This window comes from Haliaeetus leucocephalus, unplaced genomic scaffold (assembly GCF_000737465.1).
Source record: "Haliaeetus leucocephalus isolate CR32 unplaced genomic scaffold, Haliaeetus_leucocephalus-4.0 Scaffold450, whole genome shotgun sequence".
NCBI lineage: Eukaryota > Metazoa > Chordata > Aves > Accipitriformes > Accipitridae > Haliaeetus > Haliaeetus leucocephalus.
Window position 1 is genome coordinate 19133349 of NW_010972886.1, and position 19401 is coordinate 19152749.

At 43.0% G+C, this 19401-nt stretch overlaps 1 protein-coding gene across 3 annotated transcripts in view; it reads right to left on the bottom strand.

Moving 5' to 3' along the window:
* Positions 1 to 19401, bottom strand: part of KIZ (kizuna centrosomal protein) — a 49079-nt gene that overhangs the window by 12906 nt on the left and 16772 nt on the right. For 2 of the 3 annotated variants that reach the window (XM_010574911.1, XM_010574912.1), the window contains exons 6-9: positions 18619 to 18868; positions 14136 to 14270; positions 12809 to 12973; positions 11342 to 11492 (exon numbers count right to left, since the gene is read on the bottom strand). In XM_010574911.1, coding sequence (XP_010573213.1) covers positions 11342 to 11492; positions 12809 to 12973; positions 14136 to 14270; positions 18619 to 18868 — 701 coding nt within the window. Of the gene's footprint in view, positions 1 to 6509; positions 6591 to 7588; positions 7749 to 11341; positions 11493 to 12808; positions 12974 to 14135; positions 14271 to 18618; positions 18869 to 19401 lie in introns of all 3 variants that reach the window. The other variant, XM_010574910.1, reaches the window with a different exon arrangement.

Genomic DNA, 19401 nt, shown 5'->3' on the forward strand with positions numbered 1-19401 from the left:
CGCACAGCAATACTTGCTTCACCATTGTGAGAAAGCACAAGCGATTGGTACAACGTACAGGGCAGAGAAGATACAAGAAATACGCTGCTAGGAGAGAAAACCCTTAAGCACTTCACTCCTGATAGAACTGCATCATGCCATAAAACCCTTATGCAGATCAGTGTATTTCCTTCATAAAACCGATCATCATGCTTAAGGTTAAATGCAACTCAGTTCAAAAAGACACTTATTTTGGGTTGTGTGCGTGTTTTTGTTGTTTGTTTTGCCAGAAACATCTAACTTGTCGTGCTATAACAGCCAAGAACACCCTTCCTGTCACAGGCTGGGGACAGCGAGAGGCATGCTATGCTGAAACACAAATACACATTTATCCCTGAGCACACAGCAGAACACAACAGCGCTGGCAAGAAAGATGCACCGAGTGGAGAAGAGGCAAAAAAAGAAAAAAGAAAAGAAAAAAAAGCTACGTTGAGAGGGCATCAGCAGCGTGCAGACTGAAACTCTTGGATAAAAGAATTGCCAGTGCCATAGAAGTCATTCAGCAGGGAGCAGTGGCACTGGGAAGCAGAAGCAGAGCCGAGAGGGTGGCTGCAGGCAGTGACAGCGCTGCTGGAGAGCAGCGGCTCCCGACGGCCATCTCATAATGCCTCCTGGGCCATACACAGGCTTGGTAAAAAGCACCTCTCCCTTCCCATCCCGATTTGGTAAATTCAGACAGATGCTATCTGCTTCTGCTTGATGTTCTCTGCCTAAGCGGTCTACAGAAGGAGCAGCCTCACCACACCACCAGCTCTCATGTTCCAGAGACACCCCAGAAGCAACGCAGGCACACAGGGGTGAAGCTGTCTGGATGGGGTGCTTTGAGCATTTAGTCAGTCTGAGGGACCAGCCTGTACGGCACAGACACAACTGAACAAGCTTGATAAAACTCAGACTTTAAACACAAACTGGGATGTTAATAATGGAAAGATCTTAATCCAATCATTTGAGCAATACTGCAGCAGAATGGGAGCTGGTGTGTCCCAGACAGACAACACAGCTCTCCTTGCACCTTTTTCCCTATGCATTGTTCCTTCCACTCAGAACTAGCAAAGGATCTGCAATACCACTATTAATTAAAAACACTCCACACTTTTCAACTTTGAATTAATTGTGCAGTCAGCATGGGTCAAAGCAGCTTTCATGTCAGCTTTTACAATTTTGTTCTGAACAAAATGGGTGTAGTTTTCTTCATTAGCCAACAATTCCAGGAAAAAAACCACTGTTGTTGCATAATGAACTACTATTATTTTGTTCTGCCAAACCATTAAACTGATTTTAACCCAGAACACACTGTACCAGCCCAGAACTGAAAAGAAGGTATTTTCTCTGTGTTCCTCCCTCTATGGCCTAGGCTGCAGCATCTATCAATTTATAGCCAAACATCTCAGCGGCTAAAAAAGTGATGTCATGTAATTTTCTGCAACTGAAGAGATAAGAAAGCTCTTGGCCTCACACTTGCAACATTTATATCTTGCTAATTTTATTACCTGTCCCACAGAGGAAGAAGCCCACACCTTTTAAACATCAAAACCAGCATTAAAGCCCTTCACTGCAGCTAGAGTCCCAGCATAGAAAAGTCATCTGCAGACACCAAATTGTCTTTCCACAAACAATCTCCAAGTGCTTGACTCCGCTTGTCTGGAAATGGAAAAGCTAAATCACAAGGTTGATGGTTTTTAAAATGCACACTGGGAAAACAGAAATACCACTGTGTTCATGTGTAGCCCGTACGGTTTGTGAGCAAAACTGAAGTCTTCGACCTAAGCAACAAAGCACGTAAGCAAGCCGTAGAAGCAGAATAGTAGGTGCTGCTCTACCGGGAGCGGAACAAGAGCACTTTGTATGCCACTCAAAAGCTATAAAGAGCTATCATCCATTATTTCCAATAACAATCAATAATCCCATATGCAAACGAGGGTAGTTGGAGGCCAAAAGACCCCAGTGCTTTCGCAGACTCAACCCAGACACGTGTCCGTATCTTCCTCCCATATGCAAGTGAGAACCTACACCAAAAGGAACTTAGCTTTTTCTGTGTGCTTTTATCACCAATAAAATAGTTAGCAGCTTGGGTATTTCAGTTGTCACTAGACTTCAAAGTCAATAATGCCTTGAAAGGAATATTATCAGGATCAGCTGAGCCTGCAAGCTGTGTAGCTTTACAGTTACCTTGGCAATAGTTACTGCATCCACATTCAGAAGTCCTGGTAGGTCTGGGCTGCCATACTGCTAGGTCCTGTACCAAAATAGAAAACTAACAATAGCTCCTGCCCAGAACAACTTTAAATCTAAACAAGCTCCTCCACCACAATAACACTAATTACTGCGCTTGCTGACAATCTACAAAGAGCTACGCAGGATTAAAGGTGGGCTGTCAGCCACCATGCCACTGCCAGCACACCAATGGCCGCCGTGCACGCCTCTGCCTTGGGACCAGAGGTGTGAGTCCTGGCTGTATGCGGGCTCTTCTACACATTGATTGCCCTTGCAATAAAGCAAAAAACTTGCATACAGAGAGAAGATAAAGGCTACCTGCAAATCTGATAAAAGGATGTCCTCTTTGGAGAGCAAACAGACAGAAAAAAAATCTCCAAATTAAAACCTGAGCAGAACAATGAGATAGCCAGTATCCAGAAGTAGGTCAAATACCAACAAATATCTCCCCTCTTCCTTTAAATGAAAAAGAGGATAAATCCTCTTATCGTAATAATATACCAACATACGATGCTATCCTTTCAAGAGCAGACACTTGGATGACCAGTGAACTCAGGAAATATCAGTGGAGCAAGCCATCCAGTGAGAATACTCCTAGAAGCTGCTGCCTCTGTTTAAAGATCGAAGAAGAATTTTCACCCAGAATTCATAACTATAAAAAGACTCTGAGGTCTTTCAGGAACTTAAGTTGAGCAGCATAAAATATCACCTACTGGAGTACGTAATCCAAACTAATTTAAGCAAAACGTACAATCTTACGCTGTCCCAAGGTAGTTCTGTCAGACCATAACAGCAGCAGCAATTAATCACGTACAAATGAACTTTTTTCATAAGAGCAGTTGTGAATGGGTTGATATCAAATGAAGCAAAAAGTTGGGTAGACTTATTAACACCTTTATTAGTGCACTCCAAGTGGAAGCTCGGGAACCTTTTAACTTGAAGCTCAAAGGAGGACCTGTGAGGAAGGATGCGTGGGTGTGGGAAAAGTGTTGGCAGGATTATTGGCTCATTAAAGGTGACCTAAAAAGGAAAGGAGAATTTCATTTGTGCCCTTTCATGTTCTCTTATCATATATAAAGAAGGGCTAATTTTTTTTTCTTAAGAGGGTTTTCCCTCCTTATTTCTACATTAGAGATTTTATACCTGGAGAGTAGCTGGAAGGTGACATTCAAGATGTTGTGAAAGTGAAGCCTGATGAATGGAGAAGTAACGCCTTTTTTATTCAAATGCTTTATAGCTTTAATGTCTATTTAAATCAAAGACATAAATGAAGGGTAGAGAGAATCTGGTTTTGGTAAAGATTTAACAAACCTGCCCCTTCAATAAAATCAGCAGTTTCCTGCTCATAAATGAGACTCTTGAACAGGCATCCAGCAAAACAAGAAATAATGGGGTTTATCCTTTCTTTTTTCATCTGGCATTATTCGCATACCTCAGGAACAGCAAAAAAGCTGAACAATTTATTTTACATATCTTCCCACGACAAAAAAACAAAGCATCCATGAAGAAAATGAGAACGGATCCACATATCCTCCTCTATCCTCATATAACCTGGTAAAAAATGAGATTGCTATTAATAGCTAACTCCTCTCTGGGTGAGACCATACACAAAATACAATCCTTTTAAAGTCAATTATCACAACACAGCCTTCCACAAGCTTAGGAAAGAAACCATCTTTATGCTATGAGCTACATTGCCCCCATGCCCCCAGGTGACTATGGGTTTGCAAAGCTCATGTGGCCTGCCAGGGATGGGAACAGCTCAGCAGATGTTTCAGTCCAAGCCTCTCTTTAGAAGAGATCTGGGTGAAGTCTCACGAGCAGTTTCAGGCTGTCCCTAAGTGACATCCAACACCATGCCAGCTCTGACTCTAAAGCCCTTTCCCCAAAGCCACACAGCTATCTCCTTCCTCCCCTACAGGCATTAAAAAAAATACAAATATTTCCGGAATATTTAAAGAATATTAAAACAAATAAATATTTTGGTTCTTTTTTTCTGTTACAGAAGAAAAATAAACCCAAACTATAGAAGTATTCGTAAAGTGCCATCACAGAAGACTGCTTGGAAGCATGTCCACCCAGCTCTCACAATGAAGTCCATCAAAACTCGGAAGCCTTGGGGCTTTTAGTGTTTCAAACCAACACTTAAAGCCCTTAAAGAATTCAGCAAGTACTGAAAAAAACCAAAATTTGTATCCCTTAAGCTTAGAAAAAGTTGTACAGCAAAACGATCGTGTACAGAATGGACATTAAATATCAGGCCATCTAAAAACAGAGAGCCAAACCCTCAAACAAGTCATTTGAACCCAAGAGACAATGCACAGAAATGCTGTCTCTGTTTTAGGCACAGAACAATTTCAGAGCTCCAGGGCCGCAATCTACAGCAAATAATGATGAGCAAAAATGAAAAAAGCGACAGGCTGGAAGGGCGAGGAGCCAGAAGAGAACAAGAAGCCCAGAGAAGATCATGGGCTGAAGATGAATCGCATCTGAAAGGAGCAACTTTGCTTTCAAGTGAGATATGAAAAGCCTCACTCCTAGAGACAATGCAACCGCTGGATACTGGAAACACGCTGCAACAAAACAGTAAATAAAGCAGACTCAGAAAGAACAGATTTTAAACTGAAGTTACCGGTTTCAGTGTTTAGGTTACGGAGAGTTTCTCAGCAGTTTTACTAATAGAAAGGATTAGTATTTGCATGCCCATTCAGTGAGAAAGCTACGGGAGAAGTAGGAAAGGGGGATGTCCATTGTGGCTTAGCTTTTGACTAACTGACATCTAACACAGCAACCAGCCGCACACACCATCAGGGTCCCCAGCAGGAAAAACTGCAATAGAGAATTCCCTGACAAATTTGTATGCAAAATCATAGCTAAAACTAGTACTGGTAAGTCATAAAATTCAGGGTGGGGAGAAGCAAACCAAAACCATTGGCAGCTATGGAGATCCAAACTCAAGAGCCAGTATGCTCTTTAAAAAAAAAAAAAGTATCAGTGATGGCATTAGTTGGAGGGAGTCACTGTTCCTGACATTGTTCTTGCTGGCACTCTCTGCAGTTTAGGGAACTTAAACCCCAACCCTCAAATTTGAATCCTCTTAAGTTAAACAAAATCGAACCAATCCCAAGATTTGAAAAATTTTAGATTAATTTTCAAATGAGAAGTGTGTTTTGTTTCATTAAAAAGATTTAAGTGGCTTTTAATTCCTCTGAAAATTAATGCAATTCATGTTTTAAAATACACTGCCATGTGTGACTGAAGGACAGTTTAATAAGCAGGAAAATGGAAAGCATTCTACTCTCTAGAAAAAAAATAAAATCTAAGTTTTATTGGGCTAACATAGGAATACTATTGCTGCAGTATAATTCAGGAGTACAAGAAGCACATTTTTATATTTCAGCTGCAAATTAGGCTCAAAAAGCAGCAGAGGAAAACCTCTATAGAGAAATGAATTGCCCTCTGAAAGACAGGCTATTTTGAAGCCGTAAAAGAGCAGAAAAGCAACAGCGAGTGTTGCATAAGCAGATGCCCTCGCACCTTTCTGTCGGAGTACACACCTGCATAAATAAATATTTAGCCAAACATCAAAATTTATAAGGAAGCAGCCCATGACTTCACAAAATCAGGCAAAAGCAAATTGAGACTCATTGCAAAGAGCCCTGCCCTGAATACTAATGTGTTATTGATACCCCAGGACCGAAAAGCAGCAACATCTCAGGATCCTAAGCAAGCTTCATACATCTGCTGCGGGAGGATCTGAACACGTCTTGATAAAACCTTATTGCTAAAAATTTTGTGTTATCAGTCAGCTTTTGTAACAGAGACGAAGGCAAGGCTTCCTGGCTAGCAGGGCTTTTCCCTGCGCTTATTCTAATGATACACATTCAATTACTCGAGAAAAGAAAAGAATCAAATCAGAAACATCTGTAGTTTGCCATATAATTACTGGATCTTCCCCATGGAGACTGACCTTTGTAACACTGATACCGGGACCTGAAAGGCTAAATGACAGGATATTCACATGGTTTAAATGTATAACATGATTACAAGGAATTAAATAGGCGCTGTTATTTTCCATCTTGGTTTATGTTAACATGAGCGTGGACTTTATGATCTTACGTTTAATCTTTGCGCTCAGTATGTAGTAGCTGAATTTACTCACTATTAGTGGACCCAAACCACTAAAATGCCATGTTTTGATTATATAATAAAGTTGAATACTGGATTTGAGGTTAATATGCAGCCATTACTTTTACCTGTAATAGCAATCTTTTCAACCATGCTTTCTTCCTTGCTCTCATCTTCACACCAGCTTGTGACTTCTGGATGTGAACACACTATAATGAAACACATTTCAAAGTCGCAGTGATCAGACTGGTTTGTTTGCTTTTAAGCCCTACTCCCTTTAATTTCTCACTTTTGTTATCTCTTGTTTATTGATCTAAACTATCCATTACCGTTCTTAAAAGAGGTGCCTACTGTGAACTTTCCTCGCATGCGAGGCTACCCTGCCTCTCTGTAGCTTCCAGAGAAAAGGACAAGCTAACCAAATGTCTTAAATAATTTAAGACCCAATGGGATTTAGGAAACAAACAACCCACAGTAACTCTGCGATCTCGTCCAGCAGCCCGACAGCAGCAGCGTAGATCATACCGACCACGGAAAATTAGTTTAAATCAAAGTCTCTGTCTCCTCAGCGGATAAAAGTCGCGTGAATTTAGGAGGCCTAAAGCAGTTTGTTTACATTTGTTGTGTAAAGAGCATTGCAACCTAATTGCCTGCCTCTTCCGGACTTTGATGTAAGGGATGCTCTGAGAGCAGACTGAGCAAGTTGCCGTTGCCGGTTATTACACCGGACTAATATATTACTTCCTTATCTAAAGAAATTAACTGGGTTTTCACAAACGTATTCACCTTCTAAGCTCTCAAATGGCACCACACACCTTTCTCAGCATGAGCCCTTTTATTTTTGAAAATTTATTTTGCCGTCTGGCTTTATAATCAACGGCAAAAAATATATGCTACAATTTCTAAATGGCAGATGTTTTTTAAACACATGCACACCTATAGATCCATTTTTAATAGCTGCCACAAGGCTTGGTTTTCTCCTCCCGCAGAAAAAATTAGCCACAATAGGCATCACTCATTTTAAGAAGTGACAAGAATGACAAACGATACTGAGAGATTTAGGAAAATCCTCCAAAGTTCGTGACAAATATACATTAATTTGCCAGTCACTATAATACAGTCCCCTGCAGATTTGGATAGAAAATACATACATACAGAGAAGGACACTAACTTCAAGCGCGCAGCCGGACCTTGTAACACTTGTTACCTTGTCCTCCTGTGCCAGCGAGCCGGGGAGTGTGTTTCGCCTGCTTTATTTCCCTGCCGTCGTTTGGGATCGATGGCAAGCTGTAAGATGATTCATTACTCTGAATAGATGACCTATCCCCACACTCTTCTGGAAGGGCCTCTCTCAACACCGGTAGAGCCTGCAGCATTAAAAAAATAAAAATAGCCGCAGCCCTATTATCCTTCGTCTGGAGCATTTTCCAACATACATTTAGGCTCATCTATACTTCACGGTGTAATCTGTTTCCAGGGTGTTTTTGTTAGATGTTAAATTACCTCCGAGTTAAATCGGCGCTAGCTCAGGAATTGCATTCTGCCTTGAAGTAACACAAACTTTGAATTATTCTTTTAATCACTAGGTTTTCTGGACATTCTCAGTATTCCCTGCCTCACGCATTCAGGGTAAGCAAAACAGGAGGGTGTATCAAATATGCTGCAACAGCAACAGACTGAGAAGAAATCTCTCCATTTCAGGCACACAGCAGTAAGGCAAGTTAACCCACAGTGTTGGCAAAAGCCTGCAGCTTAAAACACCACCGAGACTGATGAACCCAAAGGCAGAGAACCTGATCCACAGCTTGCCCAAGCTAGCCTCAGCCAGGCACGGTTCTGATTTTAATCTGTACTACTGCTGCACGTTCATGAAGTTTGTTCTCTCCTGCCTGTGTGTGCAGCCCTCTGCAGCAGCACTATTCAGACCTCCATAGTTAAACATATTTTTGATGCAAAAATTTAAGCTGGAAGACAGTACCTTTACAGGGAGCTGAACATACCATAAATATGGCCGAGTTAAAAGCAGGCTGAAAATAAAGCAAGTGCTTCTTAGGTTATCATCCACCTGTGTTAAAAGTGCTGCATGGGGCTTTTTATAAAGCTCTTTCTGAGAGCAGGAGAAATCATCCTTCCTGGCACTTATTATTTCACACAGAGCAGCAAAGGCTTTTTGGGCATCCTTCCTATCTCTTCTTGACTTGTAGGGTGTTCCTCTTGGTTTTATTTTGTAACACAAAACATGGACTTGAGTCTTTAAAATCTACTAGATTTTCTGCTCTAATTATCTAATTATTTAATAAAACAATTGTTTAATAAAACAATAAGCCTTCAGCAATGAGGGCCAACATCTCAGAGAGAACTCCAGGTTTTGTAACTTGTATGTATTGACCTGAGAGTATGGAACGGCTTCAGGCCCAAGCATTTCGGACTCATGAGAAAATTCTGTTCTCCTGTATCTGCCCCCTCCTCATTAATCCGTATTTACTCAGGAGCCCAGAACGGCAACTTTTCAGTCTTAAGCAAATGGCTCACCAAATTTTTTTCTGTTTAGTCAACTTACATATGGGAAGTCTCCATACAAAACCAATGCAAGCAAGCTGCTACTTCATTGAAAAAAATGCAGATCTCAAGTCTTGCTTTCTTAATGTAAAGAATGCCTTAAATTACAGGCAGGATCTGGAAATCTTTACTATTGAAATAAATTAATTCCCATGTAGCAGTTTATCTCAGTGTGGATTTCTCACACCAGAAGTACTTCATTTACCTTTCTGCAGTATCATTTAACATCCAAATAAGCACGAACCATCACCACCAAATATAAGCAATCAGTGTAAACTCTAAAACCATAATTAATCCAGGCAGAAGGAAGGGTCCCACCAGGAGAACCAAAGCTCGGCGTTCAGAGTCACGGGGACTAAGGCAACTTCAGGGTGGCCAACATCTCCATCAGGGTGTGAAGGCATCTAACACGCTGCATGAGCCACATGGGTCTTATTCTTACAGGAGTGTAACTTGTTTGAAAAAGGCACTCAAGTCCCCAGCCTTCACAGCCAAGAGACTATCCCACTGCCCAGAAAAGGTGTTCCTACCACGCTAGCTCCTTATGGCTGTCCCATGTCCACAGGAACAATACCCAGTTTTCTTAACAGGGGTAATGGGAAAGATCCGTGAGAGAAGAGAAAAATTGATAGTAAGACGTAAGAGAATAGAAGACAGATGTAATTTAATGATAAGAGATGAGGAGAAGACAGGCGGGTGGACATACAGACTCTGTGGACCAGTGGAATGGGTGAGATGATGAAAGCACTGAGGGAGAAGGTGGACCTGCTGCTGGTCATTGCCAAACCTCCATGGACCACAAGTGCTGATGGGGATGGAGCTGGAGCTGGCAGACTTGACAGGTCTCTTTGTGTGGTCAAGAGCTCAAAGCTCCCTCCTGCACCTCCACCCTGCTGCCTGGCTGTACACTACCATCATCCAGTAGGGTTCTTGACAGATCTTTAAGCCCTCAGAGAAAGAAGTCGTCAACGTGGGCAAAAAATTCAAACTTTGGAGGCATAAATATTTAAGATCCTTAGATGCAGATTGCTTATGAGTTCACTACTACATTATATACATCTTTATCATAAAGCAGCTGTTCCCTGTACATGCATGTTGTGTAATTTATATTGATCCTGTTCTGTGCAACCTGCTTGGAAATAAGGTGTTTCAAAGTAGGGGATGCATCTTGGCATTACATTTAATTGACTAGATCCACTTAATAGGTAATATAAATGCTAAATGCATACGCGTGGGCCACAGTAATACGTAGCAATAAATAGATTATTACTGCCTATATTCACCCACAAAGCTTGTGTTATTGAGCTTTGACTTTGTAAAAGTTTTTACATGGAATTATAAATTTATGTACGGTATTTGTTTATCTCTCACCAACGCATTCCTTGCTCATCTCTTCTACTTGACTGAATGTTTTAAGGACAGAATACAAATTACTTATCCAAATATAGAAAAAGAAGTTATCCTGGCTATAAGTGAAAGTGTACAATTGACTAAAATATTGCATCTTCATATTTGTTTCAAATGCTATTAAAACTAGAATATAGCAAAGCAGTTCAAACTGCTTTTTAATTTCTCATTAAAAATTAGAGGAAAAATATTTTTTGCAAATATTTTTTGGAGCAGGGCACTGGGCCAACTTGTTAACGGCAGGCTGCCTGGCAGACCTCCCGCTTCCCACCCCAGGGACAGTGCAGAAGCAGCTGGGACGTCACCCCAGTGCCAGAGTCCCAGTGCTCCTGGCACGGCTGCAGCCCCAGTGCTGGAGGCCACAGGGATCAAAGCCCTGCCCTCCCTGCGCAGCTGGCTGCTCTGGGTTTGCAGCAAAAGAGGTCAGGACACTTGCAGGTCTACCAAACACCAACTTTTTTTTTTTTTTTTTTTTTTTTTGAAGAGTTAGTTCATAACCTTTTACATTAATGTTTAAAAAAATGAGCACACTACTGTTTGTAAAATGCACTGTGTATTCAGTGTACTAAACATAACTTTTTAAAAAAAATTAAAATACATAATTCATGATAAAAAGCTACTAAGCCAGAGAGAAAGACAGATGATATAAGCTTTGTGATAAATTTGCACCACAGCAAATGGTGAGCTTGTTTAAATAAATAACTGGTTTGAAGGGTGGAAAACAGACACTCTCCTGGAGACCTTAAAGAGACTGTTTTCTTCAAGAGATGAAGTGCTGTATGTGTTTGCACTGAGACAACTGAAGAACCCGTATTCTCTCCTTACCCACCTCCTAACCGTCTCCAAGGCTGATTAATGAATGCAGACTGCTTGTTGTTCCCTTTAAAGTCCACTCACCGGATTGCGTTAGCAGCACAGGGCCCGTCTCACCTTAACAGTGCAAATTAGTCTCTAGGTGTCATTGATTTAGATATTAGTAGATGCAAGTGCCAACCTGGCTGTCCTGCGCCTTCTTGCTGGAAACCAGCAATCTTTCAAACATCTCTGCCACTTCTTCCGTGAGCTGAACCTGGTGCTTTTTCAAGAACAAGGCATGGTTGCTCAAGCAAGTCCGCAGCATGTCCACGTCCCACTGCTGGTCTGGGCTGAGAAACAAACCCAAGCACCATTAGTAGGACACCCTGCATACATGAGACTCACACAGGTGTGACGCTACTCATTTATGTGGACAAGTGGGTCAACATACAGTGGGAAAAGCATCACACATTTTGTCCTTAATTCCCACTTTTTCTTTTAAAAATGTCCAAGTGGAAAATGCAAGAAGTCACTTGTGACTTCTGCAAACGTGGGGAGGACAGGCAGGGGTGATCACTGTCTTGTGTGTCCCCAAGTCCGTCCTGAGACTCGGAATTGGGAGGCATTAAACCTTTTCTGCAGCCCCTAGTCTCAGCCTTGGGCAGACTTCACTTACTCCATCAGGCACTCTGCTGGGCACCCACTTCCCCAGGCTTGTCTTTTTTTTTTTCCCCAGAATTCTTTTTATTATTTTTGAGCAAAAGTGCCTTTTCTTTGAACACAGAAAATATAAATACTGCAATCTTGTTTGCCAGAGATGTTTGTTTTTCCAGTTGCTCCAATGAAGTTCCACAGAGGAGTGAATTCCAATTAACTCTACAAGTGTTTGTCCCTAAGAAACCATTCAGGAAATACAACAACATATTAGTGCTTGCAGGCATATCAGCCTCGAAAGGAGAACCAGGTATAGTTAAATAGACCATTCTTCAGTGCTCACAAGTGCCCCGATCCTGCTAACACTTGAGCATTGCTGAGCCTGTAACAGGGAAGAAGGTCTAGACAGAAGCTAAGTAAGAAAGAATGGAAATTGTTTTCATTACTGTACTAAAGAGACCTTAAAAAAAAATATCAATTCTCACCTGTCCTTGTGGCATACGCACAGGAAAGAAAAAAAACCATTTTGAATAACTGTGGTTTATTGTTTTTAAAGGCTATATGCATCTTCTGCTTCACAGAAAAATAATTTGCTTCTCAAAATTACATTCCCCATCCTTACGTGCCTGAGACTTGTGCTGAAGATCACAGAAATTACTGGCTAAGAGGTCTCTGAAGTTAATGTTTCCTTCCCTGCCAGAGCAGCCTGGGGTGGCATATGCTATGGACTGGGCAAGACGGTGGGACCTGGCCCAAGAGCTGCCCCATGGTCTAAGATTCACCATCAGTGAATGAAAAAGAAAATAAATTAATTTGCTTAATGTTCTCATTTCAAGTCGCGTGCCTGCTGCAAAGATGCGTTAAGATCAGCACTTGGATGTCTTTATTTTCCAGTGCAATCAGAGGTCTGGCTCCAGGTCTGCTTTCTCTGCACCAGAGAGGCAGAGCAGACTTGGGGAAGAAAGAAAAGAATGTTAATCACACCCACACGCAAGTTTTGTGTCTGCGATACCTGGTTTGCTTTTCATCCACCGCTCTACCTTCAGCGTTGAGTGTCTTCTCAGGTAGGAAGCATCCATTCAGCATGCTCTGTAATAAAGCCTGAAGCTGATGAAGGACGACTGCTTCGCATGCTTCAAGGTCGTCTTCTTTCAGACTGCTGGCCCAATTACAAAAGCTACAAAATAAAGCAGGTATCACATGTAATGCTTATTTAAAGCCCAGAGAACCAGCATTGGTTTGAAGGCAGAATCTGTAACACTTCTCCTGGCTAATGGGATAACCAGTGGGACAGCCCAGAGGGACAAACATCTGTGATGCTCTCTGCAAAAGATGTGGAACAGGACAGGAAGCTCAAACCTAGCGCTTAGAAGACGCCAGGTTTCATCTCACACCTTTGCTTTTTGACAGGGGGGGAGGACCCTGCACATGTCCACTCGGTGAAACTGCTTCTTGGCCAGGCAGCCTCAGCCATGCCGTGGCCAAAGCAGTCATGTCGCAGGAACTCATCTCCAGCGGTAGGCTGCAGGGGCCAGGTTGGTTTGACAACCCTTCCCCTTAATTCCCTAGAAATCCTCTAACCATCAAGTGCTTGGAAGAATCCTAGTCTATGGAGGCTGACATGTAATTTTAAGTAAAATTCCAAAGCCTTTCCCAGTTCTTGTAATTAAGAGCCTGTGCTGTGGAGGGACAGTGAGGGCTCTGTGAACCCAGTTTTGTTAACACATGGGTTTTGGCGATTCTCTTTGCTGTTTTACCTCGAAGAAGAAATTATTTTTCTGGTTATTGTTGTCTACCTCAATAAATCATATCAGCATTACTAGCTAAGGGGATGCTGTCACTCTTGGAAATAAGTATTTACTTCACTTAAGGGATGTGCGGAACAAGGCTGCAAAAAGTGCTACATTTAGGAAAGAGTATTTGTTGGGAGTAATTTGCTTATGTGATTCTGAGAGCCATATTTCAGCTCTCCGATGACATTAAAACAGCAGAAGAGGAAGGAGGCCTCTTGGCAACTGGCAACGTTTGTTTGCAGGAGCCCGCTTGTTCTTTGCGCTGGCCATTTGTCACTGCAAGAGCGAGGACCCCGGCTCAAATCTCAACAGGCTCCTCCAAAGCTGCTCGGTAACAGCCTCTCGCCATTGCTCACCTGAATTCAATTAGAAGCATGTGAGCAATCAACAACAAAATTATTACAAGCATTACACTGGATGTACAGCAGCAAGCAAACAAGAATACAGGGGATGGGGTTAAGGCATAGGCAGCACTGCCTGCCTCCCTGGTTCCTGCCTGCAAGAGCAGTGGAGAGGGGAAGCAGCTCGCAGGGAAACGGCATTAACCTGAGCAGCTCCGCTGTCCCCATCGTCCCCACGCACTTGCCCTGGTACAGCGCCCGGTGCTGGGGGCTCGTCCTCACCACCACATCTTCTATCAGCTGCAGTGCACGGGAGAGTCCCGCCAGCATCCCGAAGTGCCTGCGGACAGACAGCAAACAGGGCTTGAAAAGACCCGAGCTGTGACGAGTATTTTCAATGCATTCCCATCACACCAGCTGGAAAAATAAACACCCTCATTTTAGCTTTTCAAAGTAAACAACAGCAAAAATCATGTTGCTTGAGCTCTGTAGGAAGACAAAAAAGCACATGAGCAAACAAACCATCCAAAAATCAGCCAGGGCCTGAGACACTGCATTGAAATTACCCCTGCGCTGAGTAGTTTAATTCCTTCACCTCCACAATTGAAATAAATCTGGTGACCACCTACAGGTATGGGGGCATAACTGGGACCTCAGAGGGGTTTTGATGAAGCTGCACCTCTATAATGATGCAAATTAGGACTTAAACATTGAAACAATACAGCAGGCTAATCCTTGAACAGAGGTGTAAATGGCTATTCAGGTCCAGGCCGGCTGCCTGCTTTGTTGAGGACTTTCCAGGCCAGGTCTCCACCAGCAATGCCCCAGCTGGTCCTGCGCCCGCAGAACCCCACAGGCAAAATACAGACTTTTTAAAAATTTTTTTTTTTCCATATGTAGAAGCTGACATATTTATACAGTTAACCTTAGCTTATGCTCCCTCAAGTGAAAAGCTCTGTGCACAAAAACTTGCATCATTTTTGCAATCATGTTAAGCTGTACCAAAAGTTGTGTTTTCCGTTGGACTGTTGGGCAACAGTGAACAATTAAGTGGGAGCTGCCGTGCATTTAGTCGAGTTTCCTAGACATTTAATAAGCAAAACAATACCAGGGAGATCACATATGCAGTTAAACAGTGCTTTTTCTTTTGCCCCAGTCTTACAAACCCTGTATTTTAGCGGCCGGCTCGTTTCCCATTGTTTTCCTCCCGCTGGGTGGTCCTTCCAGGGTGCCACTCGAGAGGGATACAATAATAAAAAGGGAAGGGGAAGGAAGGGACACCAACATAAAGAAAAACAAAATGTATGACAATCTGCAGCAGGCTACGGATCAGAGGTCAGCAAACAAGAGGTCCTTCTCTTTTACAGGTTGCTTCCTGGAAACAGTCTGATTAAGCTGACAGCTTGAATTATGTGTTACATTTTGTAATGCACAATCCATCTGTGCTAAGTCCTCTTCAATGCAGCTGAAGCAGCACAGGCATAAGCTCTGCCTTTTTCCACCCCCTCAGCACAGCCCTTAAAATAGTCATCATCTTTCTCTGCACTAATTCTCAGAGATCCTCTCCCCCCCACCCCACTGCCACTCCCCGGGTTTAAGTCCTTAAAGAAAGGGCCGGGTGCTGTAAGGAATGGTAAGAGGATACAGAGCCTTTCACCTCCGGTTCAGCAGCTCAGACCGGCAACAAGCAGCCGAGGACCAGAGCTATCGGGTGGCTTCACCTGGCAGGAGGGGAGATTGGGTGCTTCTAAGGTGCTGCTCAAACAAGCCAGGCAAGCCCCCATTGACAAGTGGGCTCCTGGGCTGCAAGACGGAAAATACACAGCCCAGGCTGTCATGTGGGTCTGAGCTGGCAGGATGAGCCTGAAAACACATATTTACAGCCTCTGATCAATGCACCCACCCAGCAGTGCTCAGAAACACAGAAGTTATTTGCCAAAAAGCATAATTTTTAATAACTGCAAAATTCCAGCACCCTACTGTGAACTGCAAGGAAGGTGCAAGGCTTACGCTAAATAATCTTTCGTAGCAACATCACCTTTATTTAACAACTCGATGTTATCATGATAACCATTCTTCTAGCTGGAGAAGGCAGTTTGAAACTAGGCTGAACTCACCCAAAGGTAAAATACAACCTGCAAAACACTTACTGCGGGGGGGGGGGAACCCAAAACTTTTAAAAAAGGGAATGGCATCCCTGCAGTAAGGTGGGAAAGGCATTTTCTCCAAAAATGTAAACTTGTGACTTCCTGACAGGCAACAATGATTTTGTTTTGCCTCTCGAATAAGCTGTGGTCTCTGCACACGAGAGCTCCTTTCAACTCCATCTCCTGTACTAATTTTAAATAATACACCAAAAGCGTACGAATGGCCCAAGGACGACAGGGGAGGGGGAGGGAATGGTACTTCGTTCGGATGCCACAGCAGCGACACTGCTGCATTGGGAAAGTCCAAGCTACAGATATCTCAATTTAAAATGATAAATATGCACAGTTTTGCATAATTTCAGCATATTTCTTCAGCCAGCATAGGAATTTCATTGGAGAAAAACACACGGACTGAAGGGACATCACAAGATCTGTGATATTATGCATTTTGTGAATCTGTGGCACGATATATTCAGACCAAAAAAAGTTGCATTCTCATAGTTTGTGTAATTTCTATAATTCAAATTCATGCAGTAATTAACTTGGAAATTTTTTCCCAAGATTTTCAGCTCATGAATTATTTTGCAAGACTTGAGCATGCACACTACGTTTCACATGCATTGGAAAGATGGACTTGGAAAGCCCACCTGGTTATAAGCGCAACAACGGAAAGGCTACTTATCCCTCCATGAGATCTTCCATGCCTGCCCGTTTTGAAATTTTATCTGCGTTTTAATTTTCAGGTAAAACAAATTAAGATTTGTATCTTTTCTGCAGAAACAGCTAACAGTGGCAATCCCACTTCCATGGCCTTGAGAAACAGAGGTATTCAGCTTGGCATAATGCGAGAGGAAACCTCCACGTTCTGGTTTCAGTTGTGCTCCGCAGATAATGCGAGCAGTGAAACCTTTCGTATAATTTAGCTGGGCTTCAAGAGCATTGCACAATATTTTCATCAGTTCATGAACAGCGAGGCATCACTAGCATCGACGGGGAGAGAACAAAAGGTTAAATTACCATCGCCCAGCTATGACTTCTCTAGCAAAGGCAGGCACTCTATATAACTTCCCTACAAAGTGTTATGATTAACAGGTGTTATACAAAAGAAAAACTGGGTAAAAGCTATTTAGATGTAAATTAGATGATGTTTCCATAGCAAGCAACAGTCTGATGCAAGTGTGAAATGATAAAGTTACAGAAGTGTATATTGATGGCCACTAGTTTCTGCTCAACTGCCATCTATTAAAATACAAACTAATATTGAAATCAGTACCTAAGACAATGCAACCATGAATGTAGGAAGAATGGATGCATTAAGCAGATTAAAAAGCTGCAAATGACCAAAAATAAACAAAAAAACCAACCAGCAAAAGAGTACTTACTCTCCAGGGGTAGAAACGCTGGTTTCTTTCGTACATGGCCTCTCCCCAACGTACAGCCACCACCTAACCACCCTCTATCTAGTTAACCACTCCAGCTAGGAACATTTTGCATGTGAACAACACCCACACAAGGTAGGGAGACCCAAGGGGAGCAGCACCCACTGGAATACAGCACATGCCTGCACAAAAGGCTTTTTTCAATATTTCTGTTGTGACTGGGGGCACGAAAACGCCAGTGAGGAGGGAGAAGGGTGTTGAGGATACAGAGGACAAGGAAACAGAAGCATGTCACTAAGGGACAGCAGGCAGGAAAAAGGCAGCAAGGAGTCACATAGGTCACAAAACTGTGGGGCCAGGCAGTGGTTGGATGGCCGGGGTGAAGGGGGATGTGGGCATGAAGCACTGCAGAGGGAATTGGTGGCAAATGGACTTTCAGAAGAACTAAGAGACGGGATAAAAGTGGGAGAGATGCTCCTGCAGCCATGGGGCATGACAAGGTGAGGACCCAGGAAAGGATGACAGCAGTTGGCATGGGGCTGTTCACGGGCAGCAAGGGAGCAAAGCCAGCCCTCCCATGTGACCTGGCCAAACCCCATGGACCATCTCGCAGTGGGTATTGCCCCCCGGGATGGGCATGTGCTTCCCTGTCTTACGAGGGCATTGCAAGGCTGAAAATTCAGCTGTGATTGATATTACAGCTGACACTCCAGTATTGCAGTTGTTGGCAGTAAAACTCCATTACTTTTGTATGGTTGCAAAGGACAAGCCGTGCATCACTGTGTTGCCCTTTCCTCTCTCTGCTATTTCCAGATAAAAAGCTCAAGAAATTTATCCAACTGGAAATTTTAATCCACGCAAAATATGCTGTTTCATAAGTTATAGGTACTATTAAGCTTGTTGAAATAAGATTTACTTACATTTAAAGAATGTCTATTGCATTTTAATAAAAACATAAATTACCTTCTCCAAGTCTCACCTGAATGAGTTACCTGAAGCCATCTAACCACTAGCACAGAGGTAGCGAGATACTAAATAAGTAAGAAGCCTGCCCACTTGTATACGAGCTTTAGTGCCACGCATCAGCCAAGCTGTGAAAATGGCCTCCAGGGCATACACTAACAAATGACTACCAGGAGAGAGAAAATACATAAGGACATACCTGTCTGGTGCTGAGCTGACCAAGGGCTCCTCCTGTGCTGCGGGAGGGTTTGGTGGTTGCAGCGGAGAGCCCTCCACAGCACTGGCATCCATGCCCCGCTCCCAGCTGGCCGGTGGCGAGGACGTTCCCTGTGGCACACTGGGAGTGCTCGGCATCACCTCCTCAGCACTTGCAGGGCCTGGGAGCTCAATGCTGCTCTTCCAGCTTGCCTCCTTACAAGTCCACCAGTTACTCAGGCAAGGCTTTGGTCCTGTTAAAAAAAAAAAAAAATTACCAAGGAGTACATTGTAGCATAGGGAATGAAAATAAGATTACCTACACTGTTCACCTCTTTCACTTAACAGGCATGAACGAGCATCCCTCTGTTCTCCCTTCACTTTGGGTTTCCCTGCCCACGGCCCCGTGTCCTTCTGCGCTCCTCTCGCAAGGGGGAGTCTGGGGAGGCTCCAGCCTCCACACTCACGATGGGGTTTGCAGCTCGCGGCAGGTGGGAGACAAATCTGGCACTCCTCAAAAACCATCACCGGCATGAAGACCAACTACTTCACTAAATCATCTCTGGAGGCATGATGAAACGGAAAAGCTGGAAAAAAGCTTTTCTTTGGGAAAAAAGTGCACCTGAAGAGGCTACTATCATACACATTTTTTTTTAAACCTTGCAGAAGAAATACATGCCTGGAGGCTTTTAAACTCTGCACGTTAATTGCCTTCTCTAAAAGAGGAGAGTATGGGGCTGAATCATGCTTCTACGATGACAGATACATGCTACTTATCTTTTTATAC